The sequence below is a fragment of the Amphibalanus amphitrite genome, unplaced genomic scaffold (genome assembly GCF_019059575.1).
Source record: "Amphibalanus amphitrite isolate SeventyFive unplaced genomic scaffold, NRLGWU_Aamphi_draft 000814F_arrow, whole genome shotgun sequence".
Lineage (NCBI taxonomy): Eukaryota > Metazoa > Arthropoda > Thecostraca > Balanomorpha > Balanidae > Amphibalanus > Amphibalanus amphitrite.
This window is the reverse complement of record NW_024882308.1, coordinates 251,166-270,733: the sequence shown is the minus strand read 5'-3', so window position 1 is coordinate 270,733 and position 19,568 is coordinate 251,166. Positions and strand designations below refer to the sequence as shown.

The following is a 19,568-nucleotide window of genomic DNA, read 5'->3' as shown; positions in this document are numbered from 1 at the left end:
AAACATTGAACCACGGCAATCGCTCCCAAGAGCTCAGTTTTTAAGCTAGATCCAATTTCTTTGCATGAAAGGACTCAGAATTGACCGCGCTATCAAACTGCTATCTCGGATTTTCAAAATTTTGAAAATTGCGAAAATTTTATATAATAATATTCAAAATTTATATTTTTATATTTTTTTCAAAAAGTTTTTGACTTTTCGAAAAAACCGGAACATATGTGACAGAACGCATGATTATGACTAACTCTAGCAAGTTTTAGCTAAATATCTTCAAATATGGCCAAGTTATACGCATTATTGCAAACAATTCACAATTATTAATTTTTCAAATCACTTTTTCAGTACGTATTTGACATCGTACACCAATATAAATGGGACCATCGTGTTCCTGAGCTCAAACTGCATCCAATAGACACCTTTTTTGTTGAAAATTTTAACTTCAAAATTTGACCTTTTTTGACCTGAAAGTGACCTGACCTAAGCTAAATTCGACTCAAAATGACCTCGAATGACACAGACGACATCAAATTCGAAATCTATGGCCTAAATGGACCATAAAACATGTGTCACGTGACCGACGCATGATATAATATTTTCGTGACCTGTGATGACCTGACCCTGACCTGAAAATCAAAGTACAAGTTTGGTACCCTCAAGGTATCTAGAGCATCTGTTCACGAGTGTGGAAACCAAAAATGAGCCTGATCTGACTTGTAAGACGGCGGCCAGAGCCCAAAATGTGAACAAGCCAAAGTGCTAATAATTTTTACTTTGACCTGACCTGTGACGTCATCGGTGACCTCGAGGTCAATGAAATTAGGTTTCGCTCGACAGTTTTTCCGGGGCTATCAGACGCCGTTTGAATTTTGACGATCGGCCCAGTAGTTTCGGAGTTAGGAGGGGGGGCTATGAATAGCCCCCCCCCCCCCAGTAGGGCGTGTTATACACAGACCCCAGTGGGGCGCGGGTTAAGGCCACTTTCTTAAGGATATATTTTGTCCGGTTTACTTTTCCAAATGCTACATTCAATAGGTTGTTGGAAAGCTAAAAGTGCAAAGTTCCTTATAATAGGTGACATAAAGTACATAGACTATGGTAAAATGGGCGGATGAGAAAAATGAGAAATATCTCAGGCTATAGTGTGCTTTCAAGCAAAAGGCTGGAGAAAAAGGGGTCAAAAATTGAGCTCTATTAAACTACTATTTCAGTTTAAAAGCTCATTTCAAAGGTGGACTATTTCCTTTAATGTTTTCAGCCCCTGAAGAATAACCATTGCAAAGGTCACCGGGGTCCATTGAAACGGCCTGTGGCCCTGTTTCAACTGACCCTCAGAGAAGCGTTTCAATTGAACCCATCCGCTCCCGCCATCTCGCACACGCCGTAAAGCACATGTCAAACGAGCTGGAGGGACGGCATCATGCTGAATGAAGGGCCAAATAAGGTGTTAGTCCGGAGCCAGGAGTTCTTCTTTCAGCAAACAAAGGTATATGAGATATCACAAAATATTCATAAGAACGATTTCTCCCAAACGCCCCTAAAAACACAAAAACAAGTGTCAAATCAAAATTACCGTCCGTTTGTCGCCCAAACGCCGTTGACAAAGGAAGTGGTCGAGCGCGGATGCGCAGTGGTGTCGGCAACGCCATATGTTGCATACTGTTGAAAATAAAGCCATGTTTCATCTGACCCCGTGTTTCAACTGGCCCCGCTCTCCCCTATCACACGACACTTTCATATTGTGACCCCCAGTGACCTGACCTCTGTGACCTGACCTGGTATCAGTGACCTCAGATAGCGAAGTATGTGTTTGACGAACAATGTAGGGTGAATAGGTCAAAAACGCCCCCCTTAAGCGCGAAACCTTCTGACACTCAAACAAACCTTTGGGCACCAACATGTAGCTCATTCTTTTTACTACGCTTTGAGACCAAGAAAAGACACCTGCGTGTGGTATTTAACCCCCCAAAAAGGTTTTCGCATACCCTTACAAAAGGGCGTTTTGCCCCATACCCTAAGTAATACGCCCACACCCATGTGCAAAGCGCCCCCACCCCATCCATCAACAGAAAATGATGAACATGGCAGAACTTGACGTCATTCTGACGTCATTTGTGGTCAACCTATCATAGCCTTTGGGATAAAATTTTGTTGCAATGTGTAAAATGGATGCCCGGAGGAGTTCTGAAAGTTTGGTGACGATATCCGCAGTCGTTTAGGATATATCAGCAAAAAAGGACAGGGAGAGGCCTTTTCGGCCCCGACCTACAGGGCGCTACCCTGCACTCTCACCCAAGCTCTCACCACCGTGCAAAACGCCCCCCTTTCAGAAAACTGGGGGCGTCTTGCCCCATGCATCGGGTAGGCGTCTTGCCCCATCCACTCCATTTCCGGTCAACAAAATATTGACAAAAAACGCGCCACTAACGCCGCAGCATAATACATTCAACAGAATGACAATAAAACGCAGTTTTGAGTGATGTGCGCAATAGCAAGTTCTGTGATATAAAGAGGGCATCAAAATCTTAGGAATCTTCTGTAAAAACAACAAAAACAACACCCAAAACCAACATCAGCACCTACCCACGCTGCTCCTCAAGACGCAGAACCGGAAATAGAGACCTACGTAAACAACCCAGTAAACATGCCGACGTCGGCCCGACGTCGGCCGACGTCGGGGTGACGTCGGCAACTCGGCGTCAGCATGCCGACGTCGGCCCGACGTCGGTCCAACCTCGGCACGACGTCGGCTGGATGTCGGATATGCCCGCATGTTCCGACGTCCAGCCGAGGTCCAGCCGACGTCGGGCCGACGTCGGACCGAGATCAATTGCTGAGGTCCAGCCGACGTCGGGCCGACGTCGGGGCGACGTCGGACCGACATCGGCCGCTGTTTTGACCGTTAAAATAATATAAAATACATGTTTCATGTTTCATAAAGAGCTTCTGTATTCAAAATATCCTCAGGAAACTCAAATCTTCCTCCACGCCGCAACCCCCTGATCCGGACTGGACGGGAAACTTTATCCCATTTGGGATTGCCCGTAAGCCGAGCTCGCCCGTAGCCGGGTGCGGTGAGTGCTTGGGGGCTGCTCAGTGCTCGGCCTATCCTTTGGTCAGGCTCAGCCCCGGCAACTCACCAGGGCCGGGCCCAGTTCATATAGAAAGGCCAGTCGGCAAGTGTCAATTTGCCAAAGTGCCACTTATCAAAGGGACACTTTGGGAAACGTTGGTGCAGGTGTGTAAGAGTGGCTATATGAATCCATTGTGGGGTCGCCCTTTCCAATAAGTGTCACGTAACAGCAATGGGACCAGGGACTCTACATATATGAACTGGACCCACGGTGCTCGCCAAGAAGACCAATGTCTCCATCCTATGATCCTTCCGGCTCTGAAATGGTCTTGTCAGACCGAAAGGGCATAACCCAACAAAACAAACCAAATTCGCTAGCTGGTTGCGTGGTGTAGTGGTTAGCGCACTAACCTCGCATTCGAATGACACGGGGTTCGAATCCCATCGCCAGCTGATGCTTTTGGCGTGTTGTCCCAGTAAACATGCCGACGTCGGCGACTGGGGGGCTCGAAGCCCGCCGCCGGTTGATATTTTTGGCGCGTTGTCCCAATAAACATGCCGACGTCGGCCCCGTCGGTCCAACGACGAACGATCTCGTCAACCTCGGCAAACGATCTCGGCCCGACGTCGGCTGGACGTCGGCTGGACTTCGGCTGGACGTCGGAACATGCGGGCATATCCGACGTCCAGCCGATGTCGGGCCGAGGTTGAACCGACGCTGGGCCGACGTCGGCATGTTTACTGGGAAGCAGCTGACTGTTCTGAAAGACAGGATAAAACACCTATCGGTCGATAAGAAATACGATTTTTTAGGGGAGGCGTTTAACCCAGGGGTGCGTTTTCCCCACAGTTACCCTACCATCGATGGTTTTCAATAACTTACCAATTTACTCGATTTCACAACACTTTTCTTGAAATGTCTGTGAACGGTAACAATCTGACCTTTGACTAGAACTGTGACGTCATCGGTTTGACCTAGGTCAATGAAATTTGGTCACAAGGTAGTTCCCTGGTGGGGCTATCGAACACCGTTTAAATTTTGAAAATCGGCTGGTAAATTTCCGAGATCTTAGGGCCCTCCCCCCTACGGGTGGTAGGGTCCGCCGGTAGCCCTACGGGGCGCGGGTTAATCATGACATTGCTGCAAGTATATACCTACTATCTTGAATGGTTTTTAGCACAGTTTTGAGAGACATTATGAATGTCTCTTATGGCAGGAAGTGGCAGGAAGTGTCCATGCTGTGAGGCAGGGTTGCATGGGAGATGTCATGAAAAGAATGTGGTGTACCAGATGGAATGTCAACTGTGCGCACAAGGCGAGTCTGTGTATGTCGGTGAAACACGCCGATCTGTCAGGCTTAGATATAATGAACACATGAGAGATGCAAAAAACAACAAACTAGACACCCCTTTTGGCCTTCACCAAACGAAACACTCTGTGCAACTGGACTGCTCAAACGTCTCAATCAAGATTCTGCATGTGTCAAAAGACGGCCCAGATAGAAAAATTTGGGAATCCATTTTTATTCGCGAACTTCAACCCACTCTTAACACGCAAACCTCGTCTTGGCCTATCATCTGAGTGGTCATTATATCTAAACTGACTGACCGTGGAAACTTGTGTGCGCGGGTGTGCGCCGTGCGGCTGTGCTGTTGTACACTTCTGTTATCGCATGCATGCATGTACTTACCTCATATATGCTTATCTCCATGTTTTTAATGTTGGTCGGGGGGTCGGGACCCATTATTGATGATGTACTCACGATATATACTATCTCCGCTGAACGTATGACTCATGTTTTCGACATGACTATCTTGTTCTGCACTTCAAGATAAATCTTTTATGTCTCTGTAAGTTTTGCATAGATGCGTTTTTAAAGAGTAGCTGGGAAGTGCGTGTGTGATTTCTGCATGTTCGTACCAATTCGAATTTTCTGTTCCATGCAAGTTTGTGACGAAAATGATCTAAATAATACATAACGGTTGATAAAGGCGCAAAGCCGAAAGCTCCCAAAACTGTATTTTGTCTTTTTGAAATTGTATATCTTTTGGCTAATATGAGAGTAAGGTTAATACCTCTTATTATATACCTACTACCCGATTAGGGACCACATAAGCCAATCACGGGTCCATTTAGGCCAATAAAGGCACTTCAGGGGACTTGAAGAGGCCATTCAAGAGTCGTGGTGGCATAGTTGTCTGGCCTGCGGATATGATACATCCTGTTGTTTTGATGCAACAAATTTCATTCTCCTTCACCCACACCTCGCACTCCCTGGCTAAGCATGAGTGACCCACTTTTTCACAGTTCAGACACCAGGACTGACATTCCCCTTGATGCACCTTTTTGTATTTGTTTGAAATGGACGCACGCTAGCGGCGTCTGAAGTTGCAAGCACCTGACCCGTCATTTTACGACATAGAAAATGTCACGACGTCTGACAATTATAGGGGAAGCGGGGGGAACACCGCCACTGTGGGAAACACCGCCACCCCATCTGGCGGCGAAAGTATGAAATGTGAAGTGTAAAAATCCGTTATTTCCTATTAACCGCACGAAGGTAAGCGTCTTCTGATTTGTGTTCCGATGTTTCAGTGTAATCGAAGCTCAATGTGGGCATTTAAAGAAAAATGCACATTCTCTTATAAAAATTCGATGAGTTGGGAGCACTTTTGAATGTCTTAAAGTAGAGACTCGTTTTGATTTACTTAATTACAACGAAAAATAACTGATCGGCTTTGTCCAGTAAGATAGGTTTGCTTGAACCGTGTAGTACATTCTTGCCGCTGGCGATTTTTGCTTGTGATCACTTATTGGGGAACACCGCCACCCCGTGGCGGTGTTACCCCAATTGAGGTTGCGGTGTTTCCTGTTCTTAGCGTGATAAGTGATGAAACTCCAAAGACACGCTTTATTATGTTCGTAGATGTTGCTAAGTCGGGAATAAGCAGCTTATTTGATTTTCTTACTTTATTTTTCATGCATCCCGACCAAGCACTTGCCAGTTGTATATACCTGGCAAACAGCTGATGAACCTATACCTATTTAGGTGTCCATTACCGATTATTTGCGAAAATTACCACTTACCTACAGGAAACTCATCGCACGCGATCTCTGAACAATTAAAAGCTTTCGTAGGAATGGGTTGGGTTAACATCAACACCGGTGGCGGGGTTACCCACACAATTTGTAGGCGGCAAATATGCAAGGTATTTTTAAAAGTCGTGATACATGAAAACCTTTTAGGAGCATGCAAAATAAGTACCTAAAACACGTGAGAAAATGTTTAAATATTGTAACCAAGACAATAACTACCAAGAGACTTCACACATATTCTCTCATTTTGGCGAAAAGCTTAGGGGGGCGGTGTTACCCCCGCTTCCCCAACACGAGGCCGGTTTTGACAAAAATATGAAAGCTATGTGATTTCAGATGCACCGAGCATTTCTTTGGTTGGCCATATAACGATTTAATATAACGATATACGATAACGATTTGGCCACTCGTGAACCCCATTTGCATCACTGAGAAATCGAGGTGACACTGATTGTTAGTTTTGAATGAATGTGTTAAATATAAAAGATGTGAGATGAGATGAGATGAGATGAGACGAAATGAGATGAGATACCTAAGAAGAGACCAGTGACAACGATGCCCGAATACCCGTTGGCAGGCTCGCCCTTTGGTGTTGCCCGTTGTCAGTTAGGGCTGTGATCGCCCGGTCATTGAGCAGCTATCCACAGCTGAAGCTGGGTCGAGCCCGGAGCCGATATCAAATACTCTGGCTCGAGAAGTGAACACGAGCCAGAATAAGCTGTTGAAAATGTATTCATCACCGATCCTCAAGGGCAGGACGAATTACAGCAATGTTTCACAGCAGGACAATCGCGCCCGGGTTTATATTGATCTGCTCTGCGTCATCGTTGAAAGAAACTGACTAGGCTGATCTTCAACGACATTAAGCACTACTAAGGCCTTTGGCGACAAGCTCTACTTGCATTTGTTAAAATTGTGCGTGCCTACCACGTCAATAAATCGATTTATATGACTGCCGTCTTCAATTGACGGTTCGAACATGGCGAAGCACCGCGCTATTACGTAGCCCTGCCAAAGCATCATAAGTGTCGCGAGCACTCACAAACATCAGAAATCGAAAACGCCAGCGGAAACAATCAGGAAGACGACGTAAGGTAGATCATGGCAGTGAGGTAAGAGCAGTTGGGTAGCATTCATTTAGTAATTAGATGATAGATGAGTATAATCATCCATTGGATAGACTCTGTAGGTAAACTCTCATAATCAGCTTAGTACGACGCAAACCACAGCAGCATCATAGATTATCGATTCACATGCAAATGTTGGCTTACGAGCAAATACAATCAAGGAAGTTAGGAGGTTTCAAAACTAGTCAATGTCTCGACATTATTTTGTCATCAATTAGTAGTTAGTACCAGGACAGATACCTAAAGAACAATTAACTTGAGCATACCACCCAGCATGACAACCAAACTCGTCACAGAGCAGTAATGTCCTCCACACGCTGTCATGCCGCCGGTGTCAATAAATTGATTGATATTTGATACCCAACAACACACACAAGCACACAAATCCGACTGATAGGTAACATCCGCAAGCAAGGAGGGACAGACTGGCATGGCTAAGAGTATACAACGTAGAATAACGCTGGTGACTTTGAATACGATAATGAACTTTTCGCCTTTCCAAAAAGCAAATGGACAAAACATTCGAGACATGGAAGCCCTTCATCGGGCCGCATCACGCCACGACACCTTCGTGCACTTCAAGCAAGCCTACCAAGTGTTCCCCTGCGGATAAACTAAACCCATTACAATAATTCAAGCTTCCTTCGGAATGGCGATAAATGTACAATTAGGCACAATATTTCGGTATCATAGATCGACATCTCGCCACTTCGATCCATGAAGGACAAATCACCCCCGTGACCAGTGGTACGCTCCTGTCCAACCATTGCGCTAACTCCAATCACTGTGCGGTGTAAGGCATGTCGTCCGAAAGGACAAAAATCATCACTAAAAACGGTCATGATGTCTTTACATCCGCAGAAGGATGTGTAAATCTGCCGCTCACCATACACGCCTAAGCGAAAACCAATAGCCTAGCTTTAATCGGTCAGTCAACCTATTTTCATGACAGCACTGTGTGTCAGCACCTCCATTTTCTGCACCTTTTTACAAAACATATCGACGACACTTTGCTCAGATGAATATTAGCAACCAGGTGACTGTTCTTCATCTAGCATTCACTAACCTTCAAAGATCCAAACATCAGCACGAAATAGTGACTCACATGGCATTATAGTTGGCCAGTAGGTGGCCAAACCCGGGAAGCCTGGAGCCGGTGCACTCTCAGCTCAGCCGTTCCGGGCCCCTCGGCAAGGGGAAGCGTCGCCGCGTATCACAGCTGGTCTGAAAAGGCCAACGGACATCTGACCTTGCGTCGTCTGCCGGTCAGTGCTTACACTTGGAAAGGGCTCGCGGCTTGGGCGGCTCGGCGGCCCGGCAGCGCTCCTGAACGTCCGGCAACGCCATCTGGCGCCACACCTCGCGCAGCTCGTCGGGCGACACCTTGTGCGCCGAGACCACGCGCAGGAACTCGCACGGGTCCAGTTTGCGTTTGACATAGCTGAAGCCGGCGTGGTCGGTGGGCAGCACGCCGAGCCGGCTGGCCACCATGCCGGTGAGAAACACGTCCTCCAGATGGTAGAGCGGCGTGCTCAGCACCTGTCGGTAGATCCGCTCGGCGATCCGGTAGCCGAGCACGTAGCCCGTGCCCGACACGTACATGGGAAACCGCGGCCGGGCGTACATGTACCTCGGAGAGTAGTACTTAGAGAACTGGTCGTGCACCACCACTGCGTTACAGATGACACAGCCCAGAATTAGATCTGGTGAGGCATGCTTGTCCTCACGAAGGTACGAAACCAAATTTGGAACGTTGATAAACATGTCTTCGTCGACTTTCAGTATGAAGCTCGGATTGCAGCTCACAGTAGCCCACTTGAGCATCATAACGCTCTTGATGGTGAGGTTGCTGTAGACATCGACGAAGTCCTGCTGGACGATGTCGCCGTGGACCTCGTTCTCGGCACGTAAGTTGTCTGAGAGCGAGCCGTTGGCCGTGGTGCCCACCAGGAAGTGCAGTCGGACGTCGGCCGGCAGCGCGTCCCGCGCGCCCCACGTCTGCCGAATGGCATCGCGGGCCTGGCGGCACACATTCACAGCGTCAGAGCCAGTCACCTAGTGACGGATTTGGAGACCACAGAGTAGCACATCGTTTGCGGAGCGCAGCCACCCCAGGAGAACTGGCGAATCGCCCGACTGGCCATTGTCCATCCAGAGCACATCAGTCATAAAAAGTCACTCAACATGTGATTTGGCAAGAACGTTTGCAGCAGCGGAGGGAAGGGAAGGTCAGCTGTTGGTGGTCACGCGTTACGACTAACCTTGCGTTCGACATCCGGAAAACGAGGGATAATTTTTCGGGACCACCGGTAATTATTTGGTATTGCAGGGACCATGGATGCAATTAATCACATTTTAGAATTTAGATAGTTTTTGCTTTACGAACGGCTGTTTTATCGTTGCAATGTTTGTTGTGCACGGTGACAGCCTAAAACACCGAATGATCCCGGTGATCCCGGAAAATTATCCTTGATTATCCGGATGTCGAGCGCACGCTCAGCCCACCGCCAGCAGAGCACGGCCGGGGCGGGGGGGGGGGGGGAGGTAGGTGGTGGGCGCGCCGACAGCTGGTGACAGTGTCCGTAATTCACAGCTGCGTCCCCCCACGCCGACAGTAGATAGGTGGTCGATAGTGAGGCGCGGCCGCCTCTCTATCGGGGCCTATCTGGCGGCCTGTGTAATCAGTGCCAGCAATGGGGTCAGTGAAACGCCGGCTGGACAGCGGCCGACCGCCCGACCGCCGCGCCACGCTGGCACCGGGAACCGCCGCCGCTCACCGCTGAGTCGCGCTCACTGAACGTCACAGACAATATCGACTGGCAACCAGCATTGGACTGGCGTATATTCCAATACACAACGCGAATGACTGGGGCGGGGGGCTCTACAGAGCCCACTGCAACTCCGAAACTTCGGTCTCTATTTTCAAAATTATTGTTGATGTCAGATGACTCACAATTCAGGTCAAAGAAAACAAATGTCAACTCTTATGCATTTTCACAGTCTGGGATCTAGCGGGTGCTTAACAAATCGCATCTCGCTCAACTTTGGTTTGCTAGCTTTTAGGGACTAAGGTTTGGTTAAAGGGACCCTCCCACCTTCAAAAAAGTTAATGAATTGGCATGAAAGTGATGTCCCTTGGTTCAGAAAGAGCGAAAACGAATATCTACCAAATTTCACCGAAAAATATTCACTGGTTTTCAAGATATTAGGCTTTTACTTTTGGTTACTTTTTGGAATCTCCCCTGTTACTAGCGACTTTATTTGGAAGCAATAATTTGGCAGCCTTAAAGTGCGGCAGACGTTGCGCGCAAAGCAGCGTATACCACCACGTGTTAACGATGGTTTTAGTCTAAGATTTAAAAATCGTTAGATCTTCGCTGACGTCACAAATTCTAAGGGGGCATTCCAATGCATTAGCCCCTTAGAATCCGAAAACTGCAAGTTTAAAATTCCATATCTTCGAATTAAAGCATTTTTCGATGTTGTGAGTGCCCAAACCGGTATTTGCAGGCCATGGCCACCAATTTCGCTATCTCAACTCAAAACTAATGTTAAGGTGGGAGTGTCCCTTTAAGCCTCGCCCGTATAGGGAAGGGGGTCGAACGGACTTCGGTTTTTCACACACAAAAAAAAAAAAAAATCGCGTGAAAAGCGGCCGATCGCGACGAAACTTTCAGTACCATCGAGTTAATCAGTTTCACATCACACCTACCATTAAAATTACATGATCCTAACCCAAATGACCTTTGGCCAATGACCCATTTCTCGAGACCATATTTGGCCAATGACCTATTTCTCGAGACCATTATTGGCCGGAATCGCGATTCAGCGTATGTCGGCTCGCATGAGCCGCGCGTATTGCAGTCTTTTTGTGATTATTACCTAACGTCTAAACATGTGAAATGATGTTGCTCCCACGCATTATGGTGGGTATCAGGGTCACCCAAAGGTCAGGTCAGGTCACTGACCTTTGATGACCTCGGTTCACTTTTTCGAGTTTTACATGTTTCTAGGCTAGTTTTTGCAGCCGCTTTCGAATTTGGCAACCATTTGAACATTTACGAAGTAGTTTTGGTGCCTTCGTAACATGTTACGAAGCTTTTAGTAGTGGTTGACACCTACTATGCATACCCGGCACGACCCCTACTGGGTGACCTGACCTAACCCGACCTTGCCTAAATGCATGAAGTCATCATCTGTGATCAAAACTAGCATGATATTCGTGAATGTTATGGTTTTTCGGGGTGCTGATCGCGATTCGTGATCAGCACCCCGAAAAACCATTACAGCTTTACATTACGGAGTTATGACAGGTTCCGATTTTCCCGACTTTTGGGTCATTGACCAGACTTGCAAGGTCAACCGATGACCTAGGACCTTAAAATTGGATATCATCGGCTTCCTCTCGTCACGGGCAACACGCTCGTATTTTCCGCGAAGCTCTAGCTCGATCAGGGGCCAAACGGCAGGGGGCAATGGACCTCCTACGAGCATATGTTCGCGGCTGGCAAAACACCAATACGGACGAGGGTTAATTTTTTTCTGTTGGGTTAGGCCCTTTCGGTCCAATGGGACCATTTCAGAGCCGGGAGGATGATAGGATATACAGGGTGGAAAGTAATTACGCGAACATACTTTTTCGTCTTATAACAATGGAAAAAGCGGCGGTAACATGAAAATTTCATCTTTTCATATATTCCTATTTATGTGCGATACACTGACAAAGGCGTTCAGGCATAATTGACATGAGCATGTCAAGCACTGTTGGCCAAAGCTTAGTCCACGCCTCCTGGAGCTGTCTGGTGAGGCAATCGATGTTGGTGGCTACTAGCAGCTCTTAGACGCTCTCCTGAAGAGTCGCCTGGATATTTTTGATCAAATTGAGGTCTGGGCTATTCCCAGATTGACCATTATATGCCCAGAAGAAGAACGGGTTCTCAAAGCACCAGTCTTGCGTCTTTTTGGCCGTGAGAGGAAGGACTTTATCAATCATGAAGAAGAGTTTCTTTGCGTCGGGCACAAAAGTGCGCTCAATCATTTTGCCCCTTTTGGTGCATTGATGGATTAGATAAAGAGACTCGTCTGGAAGGATGTTCCACTAGTTGTATACTTTATTTTTGGTGGCCTTGTTGGTCACTACATGCAATTCTGACACCATCCGGGCGCTCATAACACGCTGATGTGTGTTCCTTTGCCGGATGTTTGAAGGTTGGGACGGGCGGGACGTCGGACGCATCAGCAGCCCCCAACGCGTTGTTCTGCAGGTTTGACGGATGAAATAGCTTCGAAGATGTCTCACCCAACCACAAAGCCAGCTGCCTGTCCTCCTCTGTTCAGGTTTGGCGGTCTTTAGAAAACTTAAATTGACAATCCTGCTGTTAATTCATGAATTTTAGCCATCTCGATTGTTTGTACGGCTTGATTTTCGAATTTTCACGGATTTATGCATGAATCGTGATATCTTAGATCGGGTACCCGGCCAAAGTAAACCATTTCGCCTGTTTTCGGGTCGACTGTTGTCGTTTGGTCGCGGAAATGGTGACCACCCATTCGGCGCCTGAATTCGCCGAGGTTTTACTGCCGCCAACGGCTTTGCTTTTTAAGTCCTCTTAAGTTTTCTTATGCTTCAACCAAACGTGTAATTGAGTAATGCTGGTGCCGAGACCGTTCCGAGTCCCTTCCGCACCAATCCAGCCAAAATAATCACAAACGCTTTCCCTGGCAACTTCAAATTGAGCTCTTTGCCCATTTTGGTCTTGAGCAGCGTATGGCGTCAGCACCACTCGAAGCCGAGAGGTGTTGTAGACCTTCCAAGTCATTTTTCAAAGTAAGGTCACTTTTGTTAGATGAGGCGACAACAAACACGACCAGTCATGTTCCATAACAGCCCGCGCTCATACAAAATCTCCACTGACGGGCGAAATTGTAAGAAAATACATGTTCGCGTAATTACTTTCCACCCTGTAGGGGGAGACATTGGTCTGGGCAGGCACCCTAGTGAGTCACCGGGGCTGAGCCCGTCCAGAGGACAGGCCACCCAGCCCCAAGGTACTCACTGCACCCGGCTACGGGGTGCGCTCCCTCGGGAGCAGCGGTGCCGCTCCAGGGGAGCAGCCCGCATGAGATAAAGTTGCCTGTTCAGCCCGGAGGGGGGGGGGGTTGCAGCGTGGAGGAGAATTTCAGTATCCTGAGGATAGAAGCACGGAACGGTGACGAGGGTTAAGATATCCTGCGGGAGCCAAACCAGTACTTGGTGTGGCTGAGGATACACTAGATCACAAAAGGCCACCAAAATATGAAGGCATAAATAAGCCCTATGACATGCGTTTTATGGGGTCCACTTTGGCCAGAGCCTTTGTAAACTGTCGTACTTATGTGCCGTCCCAGGGCATTCTCAGCTGATTATAATGATAGTCAATTAGGACCGTTAGGACCAAGGACCAGTTTTTTAAGCTGCAAAGTGCAATCCCAGCGGGCGCGGGCCTACCATGGCTTACCATTGGGATGTATGCATCTGCACAGTTCTGAGACCGAATTACAGCACCACGAGTTTTCCGTGCCCTCGGTGGTGCAGGACAGGGTAAAACATTTTTCCTCTGACACGGCGTCGGCATTAGCCACTGCCGCGCTCCGTCTGCAGCGGATCCCGCCGTGGACCGACCTGGAAACTCCTGATGGCCGACATGACGACGATGAGCAGCAGCGGTCGGCACGAGTCGACAGCGTGCCGGCGCGGCGCCAGCAGCGTGGTGTTGCGGCCCGGCCGCACGTAGTGGCTGACGTTCCTGTCGACCGTCGGGCCCCAGTCGAACAGCGGCACTGCCAGCGGACGGGGGCGTCACCACACCTCCGACGAGCACACAGACCAGCAGGACGATCCCGACACCGCAGCCAAATCACACAAGCGCCACTGCCATAGCACACACCGAAAGACAAGAGACTGAGAGTAACTAGCTACCTTCCTCCTCAGAAACAAATATCATCGTGATTTTCCGAGCTTTCAGAGCGGAATTTAATGGGAGTACAGGCCCCAGCGTTCCTTGAGATGCATCGAGATCGCAGATCCTTCGCTCTGATCCACGCATGGCACACAATGCCCATGCTGTTGTGTGTAATGCGATGATATATTGTGTCTGACCACCTTGTCTCGTGGTCAGACTTAGATGTCCACATGAGTCATGAGTTTGCCATTCAGTTTCACGGCAGCTCAATCTACAATAACTACATAATGCATGACCTGAGAGCCGCGCTGCTCAAACAGAAAGTGCCAGACACGTCGGCCGGGGAGGTTCAGGTCAATGACCTGCGGTCCGCGGCGCAGGCCGCGCTGGTCAGCTCGGCCAGCGCACTGCAGTGCATCTGTATTCCGTATGCCGACTATTAGCGGTGCAACTGTTTGTCTAGTTCTCTCCGGCGTCACTGTGACCGTGCCGTTTCCTCTGCTCGACACTGAGGACGCGCTCGACCTCATTCCGTGTCATATGAGCCCGCCACCAGGTGACGCCAGGCCAGCGGCAGGTAGGCCATGACGTATGAATGACAATTTCTTCACAGTCGACTGGCAATAATGAATTGAGTATGCATCATGCATAATGCATGACCCATATGGTTGCCACAAACCTCTCCGCTACAGCCTGGCTTCGAAAGATGTATGTACTCTGCACGCGTATGTTTGTTCTAGCGCCTTAGGCACAGAAGGTAGGTAACTGCTAACAGGACAAGCGAGGACCCGTTTCTATTTTCAAGTATGACTTTTTTCATAAGTGACGGCCGACTAACATTCTAGCAAAAGGGAAGCGTGGGTGAATTGTAGGCGACAGGGACAAGTTTTATCAGAGCGTTTTGTGTCACACTTGTTATAGAAGTGGCGCTCCCCAAACAACCAGCTGATGCAGGCTGCCGTCATTCCTGAAAGAGATCAGGCTCGTTGAGCGCGCCTCGCGCTGAGAGGAGCTATTCTTTTTCGAGCATCATTCTGCACCAGTCCTTTCCAGGACATGCGCTTTTACGTGCTGAGACGAGCTACACTGAGAGAGAAAATTATCAGGGGTATACCAGCCCTCGACACACTGACCAGGGTTTGACCAGGTCGATACCAGGGGTCAGACTATGTGACCTTCTGGTAACACTCTAATTCCACCTACCAGCCCCCTGGTAAGGCGTTAACCCTCTAGTGCCCCCGGTATCATATCTGTAAGTCAATTTGCAGAAAATTCGCGTGCTAATCCTGAAGGCGAAAATTGTTGAAAACCCTGCTGTATCAGAAGTGGTACGTCTTGGCAACCACCTGGTGGCAAAATTTTTAAGTAATGATTTCTCAGTTTCCCACCAGGTGATTTTGAAGAGGGTCAGTTTGTCCTTTGCTGAAAAGCAATTTGAGATGCAAGTGTAAATTTTAGCATTTAAAAAACAAAAAATAGTTATTTGGAAAGAAACTTGGTATACTGTGAGACAAATGTCCAGCATTTATCACAGTACGTTGCAAAACATCGCAGCTATTTCAGGGTCAAAGATATGGACCCCTAATTTGGGGGATACTAGATATGATACAGTGGGCATAGCACTCCAATATTTTCTATGAAATTTTCGCCGCTGCAACATACGGTGTGCCAATACCATAGTTTTCTCAGGTGATAAGCATTGCAATGGCCTGTGAGTCATTGAAAATGACGATGGTACAAGATGCATAAATTTGTGAAGTTCGCACCTCTGGCGTCAGATAACTCTATTTCGCTCCAGACTCGATATTTCATAACGATATTCCTACGCTTATGCCGCCTCTCATCCTTGTCAACCACCTAACATCTAGCTGTCCATGAGTGGCCTTACGTGCCTCATACATCTCGACTTTTCTAACGCTCATAGGAATCTGGTTTTCCAACTGTTTGACGATGATAACAGTGAACTTTTTGATCTGCAGGACACTAGCAGACCATATCTTCTAAAACCACGTTAGGAATGACATGCCATCGATGACAAGCTTGTTGATTTCAAGGGACGATCATCCGTGCAAGCATTTATACTCGTGAAACCAAAAATTGAGACTTGACTATGTTTGGGAAAGGAGGATTCAGCGGTCTCTTGCACAATTTCGATATTCCAACAGGGTTTGTGGACGGGCTTATGTCTTGTGGGTCTATGTCTTAGCTGGGCATGGCCGAAGACTTGCATTAGCAGCCAGCCAGCATTTTTCATTCATATTGGAGAACGACTCACAATTTGTTTGCGATTCAAATCCCCTCCGTTCATCCCAGTAGTAAGAGATTGAATGTGGAGTGGAAAACTTCACCGTTATCGTCAGAGGAAGCTAGCTAAACGGACTCGCCATGAAGACAGACGTCAAGACCGAAGGACGTGGTTCCTTTGATTTACGTATCCAAGAAGTAGGCAACCATGCACTGCTGCCAGGATCCAGCAGGTGCCTGACACCTGGCAAACATTTTTACTGCCAGGTATGTCATTTGTTGTCATATATTGACATATGCCGCCAAGTATGGTAGCTGATTGCCACTGAACAAATAGGATTTATACTAAAACATGGACACTGACCATAAGAATACAAGTTAAAGTGCGGCATTGCGTACGCTCACCTCCATATGAGGTCAATGAACATTGTGCAAGTTCCTGCCGATCGGTACACAGTTACCTGTACCTTTGTTGTCTGACACGTACAACGGTTACTGCACTGGTCACTGGTCAGTGCGCGGCTGTTGTACTGACGCCGATGACATGAGGACCGCACGACCAGTCAAAGTGCTAACTGACGATTCACAGGCTGAGAGTTTCAGTCACCAGGGATTGTCCGGCTATCGTGAAGATAAACCAACATCGTCTTTGGCATTGATTCCGGTCCGTCGGCAGGCTGTCCAGCATTTTGCATCAGAACTGCTTCACTTCGACCACTTACCGACCAACCGTAATGTCTTCATTTTTGTATCAAGTATGTATAATGCACGTTTGAGAAGCATGGCCCACATGTCTGAATTATGAAAAAAATGCACAAGTGCAACGCGCTGTATCGTGGAAATTAAAGGAATAGAAGGCACTCGTAAAAAGATGCCTATGATTAGCGTTGTTCCCTTAGTACCGACTGAAAGGGCATTTTGATACAAGAAGATGCCAATGAAATATTAAGAAAATGTTCTGATAAGTGGCGCACAGTTAAGGATTTCTTGTTTGCATTTTACACATTTTAACTGCCGCTTTTATCTCTGAAATTTTTTCAAAACATATATCTCCTCATCTATGTCTTCACTTCCTTCTGTGTGGTCTGATACCACTAAAAATAACCAAGTGGAATGCCCAATGTATCATATTTGATACACAAATTATTTCCGAAATTTGAACTGCGAAAAAATTTTTGACTTCAGATTTCGAACAAGGGACCCAAAATGAATCATAGGTCACAAGGTGCTAATTTTAGGAACCGTGGAACTATGTGTGGGCATTAGAGGGTTAATGTCCGTTCACATGCGACCATGCACCCCAAGTGTCACTTTAGTTTCTGCCAGCAAAAGCTACCACCCATGCCCACGGTCATAACTGAAACTAAGGGGTTACTAGGGGTCACGCTTTCAGTGGCCCTGGTAATGCTTTAGTCACGGTTACCAGATTGCTGAATCATGTTAGCAACTTTCCATTGCCCCGTAGACTATGTGCTTCAAATAAATTGTTGAGCCTATTTTTTTTTATAAATTTAGTCCGAACCTTTTGATAGGAGGGATTCACAAGGACAGAGCCACCGCTAAGCGAAGCTTGTTACGGTGACCCTGCCCTCTACCCTCCGATCGCGCAATTCCAGTTCTATGGCAGAATTTAGAGTACAAAGTTTAACGTGCGCACATTAGCCGCGCACGGCCGGTCCCCTCACTGATTTTGCCTGGCTACGGCCTGCCACCAACCGCAACCATACCTGTCAGGAGGCCCATAAATGTCAAGCGCCCGTCGCGCTTCGAACCCGGGCTGTTATAACCGGGAACGCGTGCTCTCACCACGCGGAGTCCAACGCTCTAGCAGCTGAGCTACGGGGCTGTCATTCATTTGGAAGATGAATGACATTTATATTTTTATAAGTCAATACAGCTATATTTCCGGTTGCCCTAATACTTTTTTTAATCGTTTGTGGTAAGTTTTCATTCCTGGCAACAAAGTTGCTCGCACCTGTGAAGCCTTCACGTAAACGCGTTCCCGGCTTGCGTTTTTCCGTCGCCATTTGCGCCATGTGCCGTGCCGCGTGCGGTCGGGGGCGAGTGCGTTGTTGATCATTGGGCAAGTCTGTATCGTTATTCGTTTTCATTTGTGCGAAGAATTGCTTGCCGATATATGATCTGCAGTGATCGACGTTCTGATTCAAGAACTTGCCATAAGCCAATAGCCATTATTCTCAACTCAAGCGCGCAGAGCTGGCAAATTCGCAAGCGCTATGTCACTACAACTAGGTAGTTATGAAAAATTGTTTATCGATGTATGATCTGTAATGACCGACGTTCTGACTCTATAAATTGACATTATTCTCAACTCCAAATCGTGCCGAGACGTTTGCGAAGCTGTGAAGGGGGAGGGCAAGAGCGATTTCGAATTAATTGCTTCCAAGCAATGCAACAGGCCTTGTTACCGATTATTAGCGCCCCTTTGGGGCTTTCTCGGCAATCGATAGAACAAGGTCGCCACGATCGGCGCTGACTGTTTGGTAAAGTCCGTCAGCTGATCGGCACTCGGCTGCCGGAGATGGTTGGGGAATCGAGTTTGTGCGTCGTTGTGGCAGTGTGCGCTGCGGCTGTGTGCTGTTTTTTTTTTTGCAGGGCCTGTGCAGTGACCTGCTGAGTTTGAGGGGCTTGGCCGGTGAACTTTGTGCTACATTGGTCCATTTATGGTATATCAACGATCATGAAGAATTTGACTGTTTTTGAGGCTGATTTCGACGACGAAATTTAACACAAGCCCTTGATAGGCTTGTGTTAAATTTTGCCAAAATTGTGTGGCTGCCTCCCGGTGTCATGTGTCTAGACGTTTCTCAATATACGTTTTGTCAGTGTCTGATCGTGTATTTGCCGATTGGGGGGGGGGGGGGGGGGCGGTAACGTGACGAGGCGGTTGGATAAAACCGCAAATGAAACTGGCGAGACGCTTTGCAGGTCGCTGAGCTCTTGGATTATAGGCGGATGGAGTTCATTATCCCCATCCCTATCCAAGAGTTCAGCGACCTGCAAAACGTCTCGTCAGATTCATTTGCGATAGCATCCTGCGGTGAGAATGACAAGGGTGGGTGACAAGC

General features: G+C 47.7%; 1 protein-coding gene across 10 annotated transcripts in view; it reads right to left on the bottom strand.

Annotated features, from left to right (window-relative positions):
* Nucleotides 1–6,881: 6,881 nt before the first annotated feature.
* LOC122366534 (beta-1,3-galactosyltransferase 1-like) overlaps nucleotides 6,882–19,568 on the bottom strand; it is a 77,285-nt gene continuing 64,598 nt past the window's right edge. For all 10 annotated transcript variants that reach the window (XM_043338899.1, XM_043338900.1, XM_043338904.1 and 7 more), the window contains 2 exons: nucleotides 13,956–14,113; nucleotides 6,882–9,313 (listed from right to left, as the gene is read on the bottom strand). In XM_043338899.1, the coding sequence (XP_043194834.1) occupies nucleotides 8,561–9,313; nucleotides 13,956–14,113 (911 nt within the window). In that variant the 3' untranslated portion in view covers nucleotides 6,882–8,560. The remainder of the gene's footprint in view (nucleotides 9,314–13,955; nucleotides 14,114–19,568) is intronic.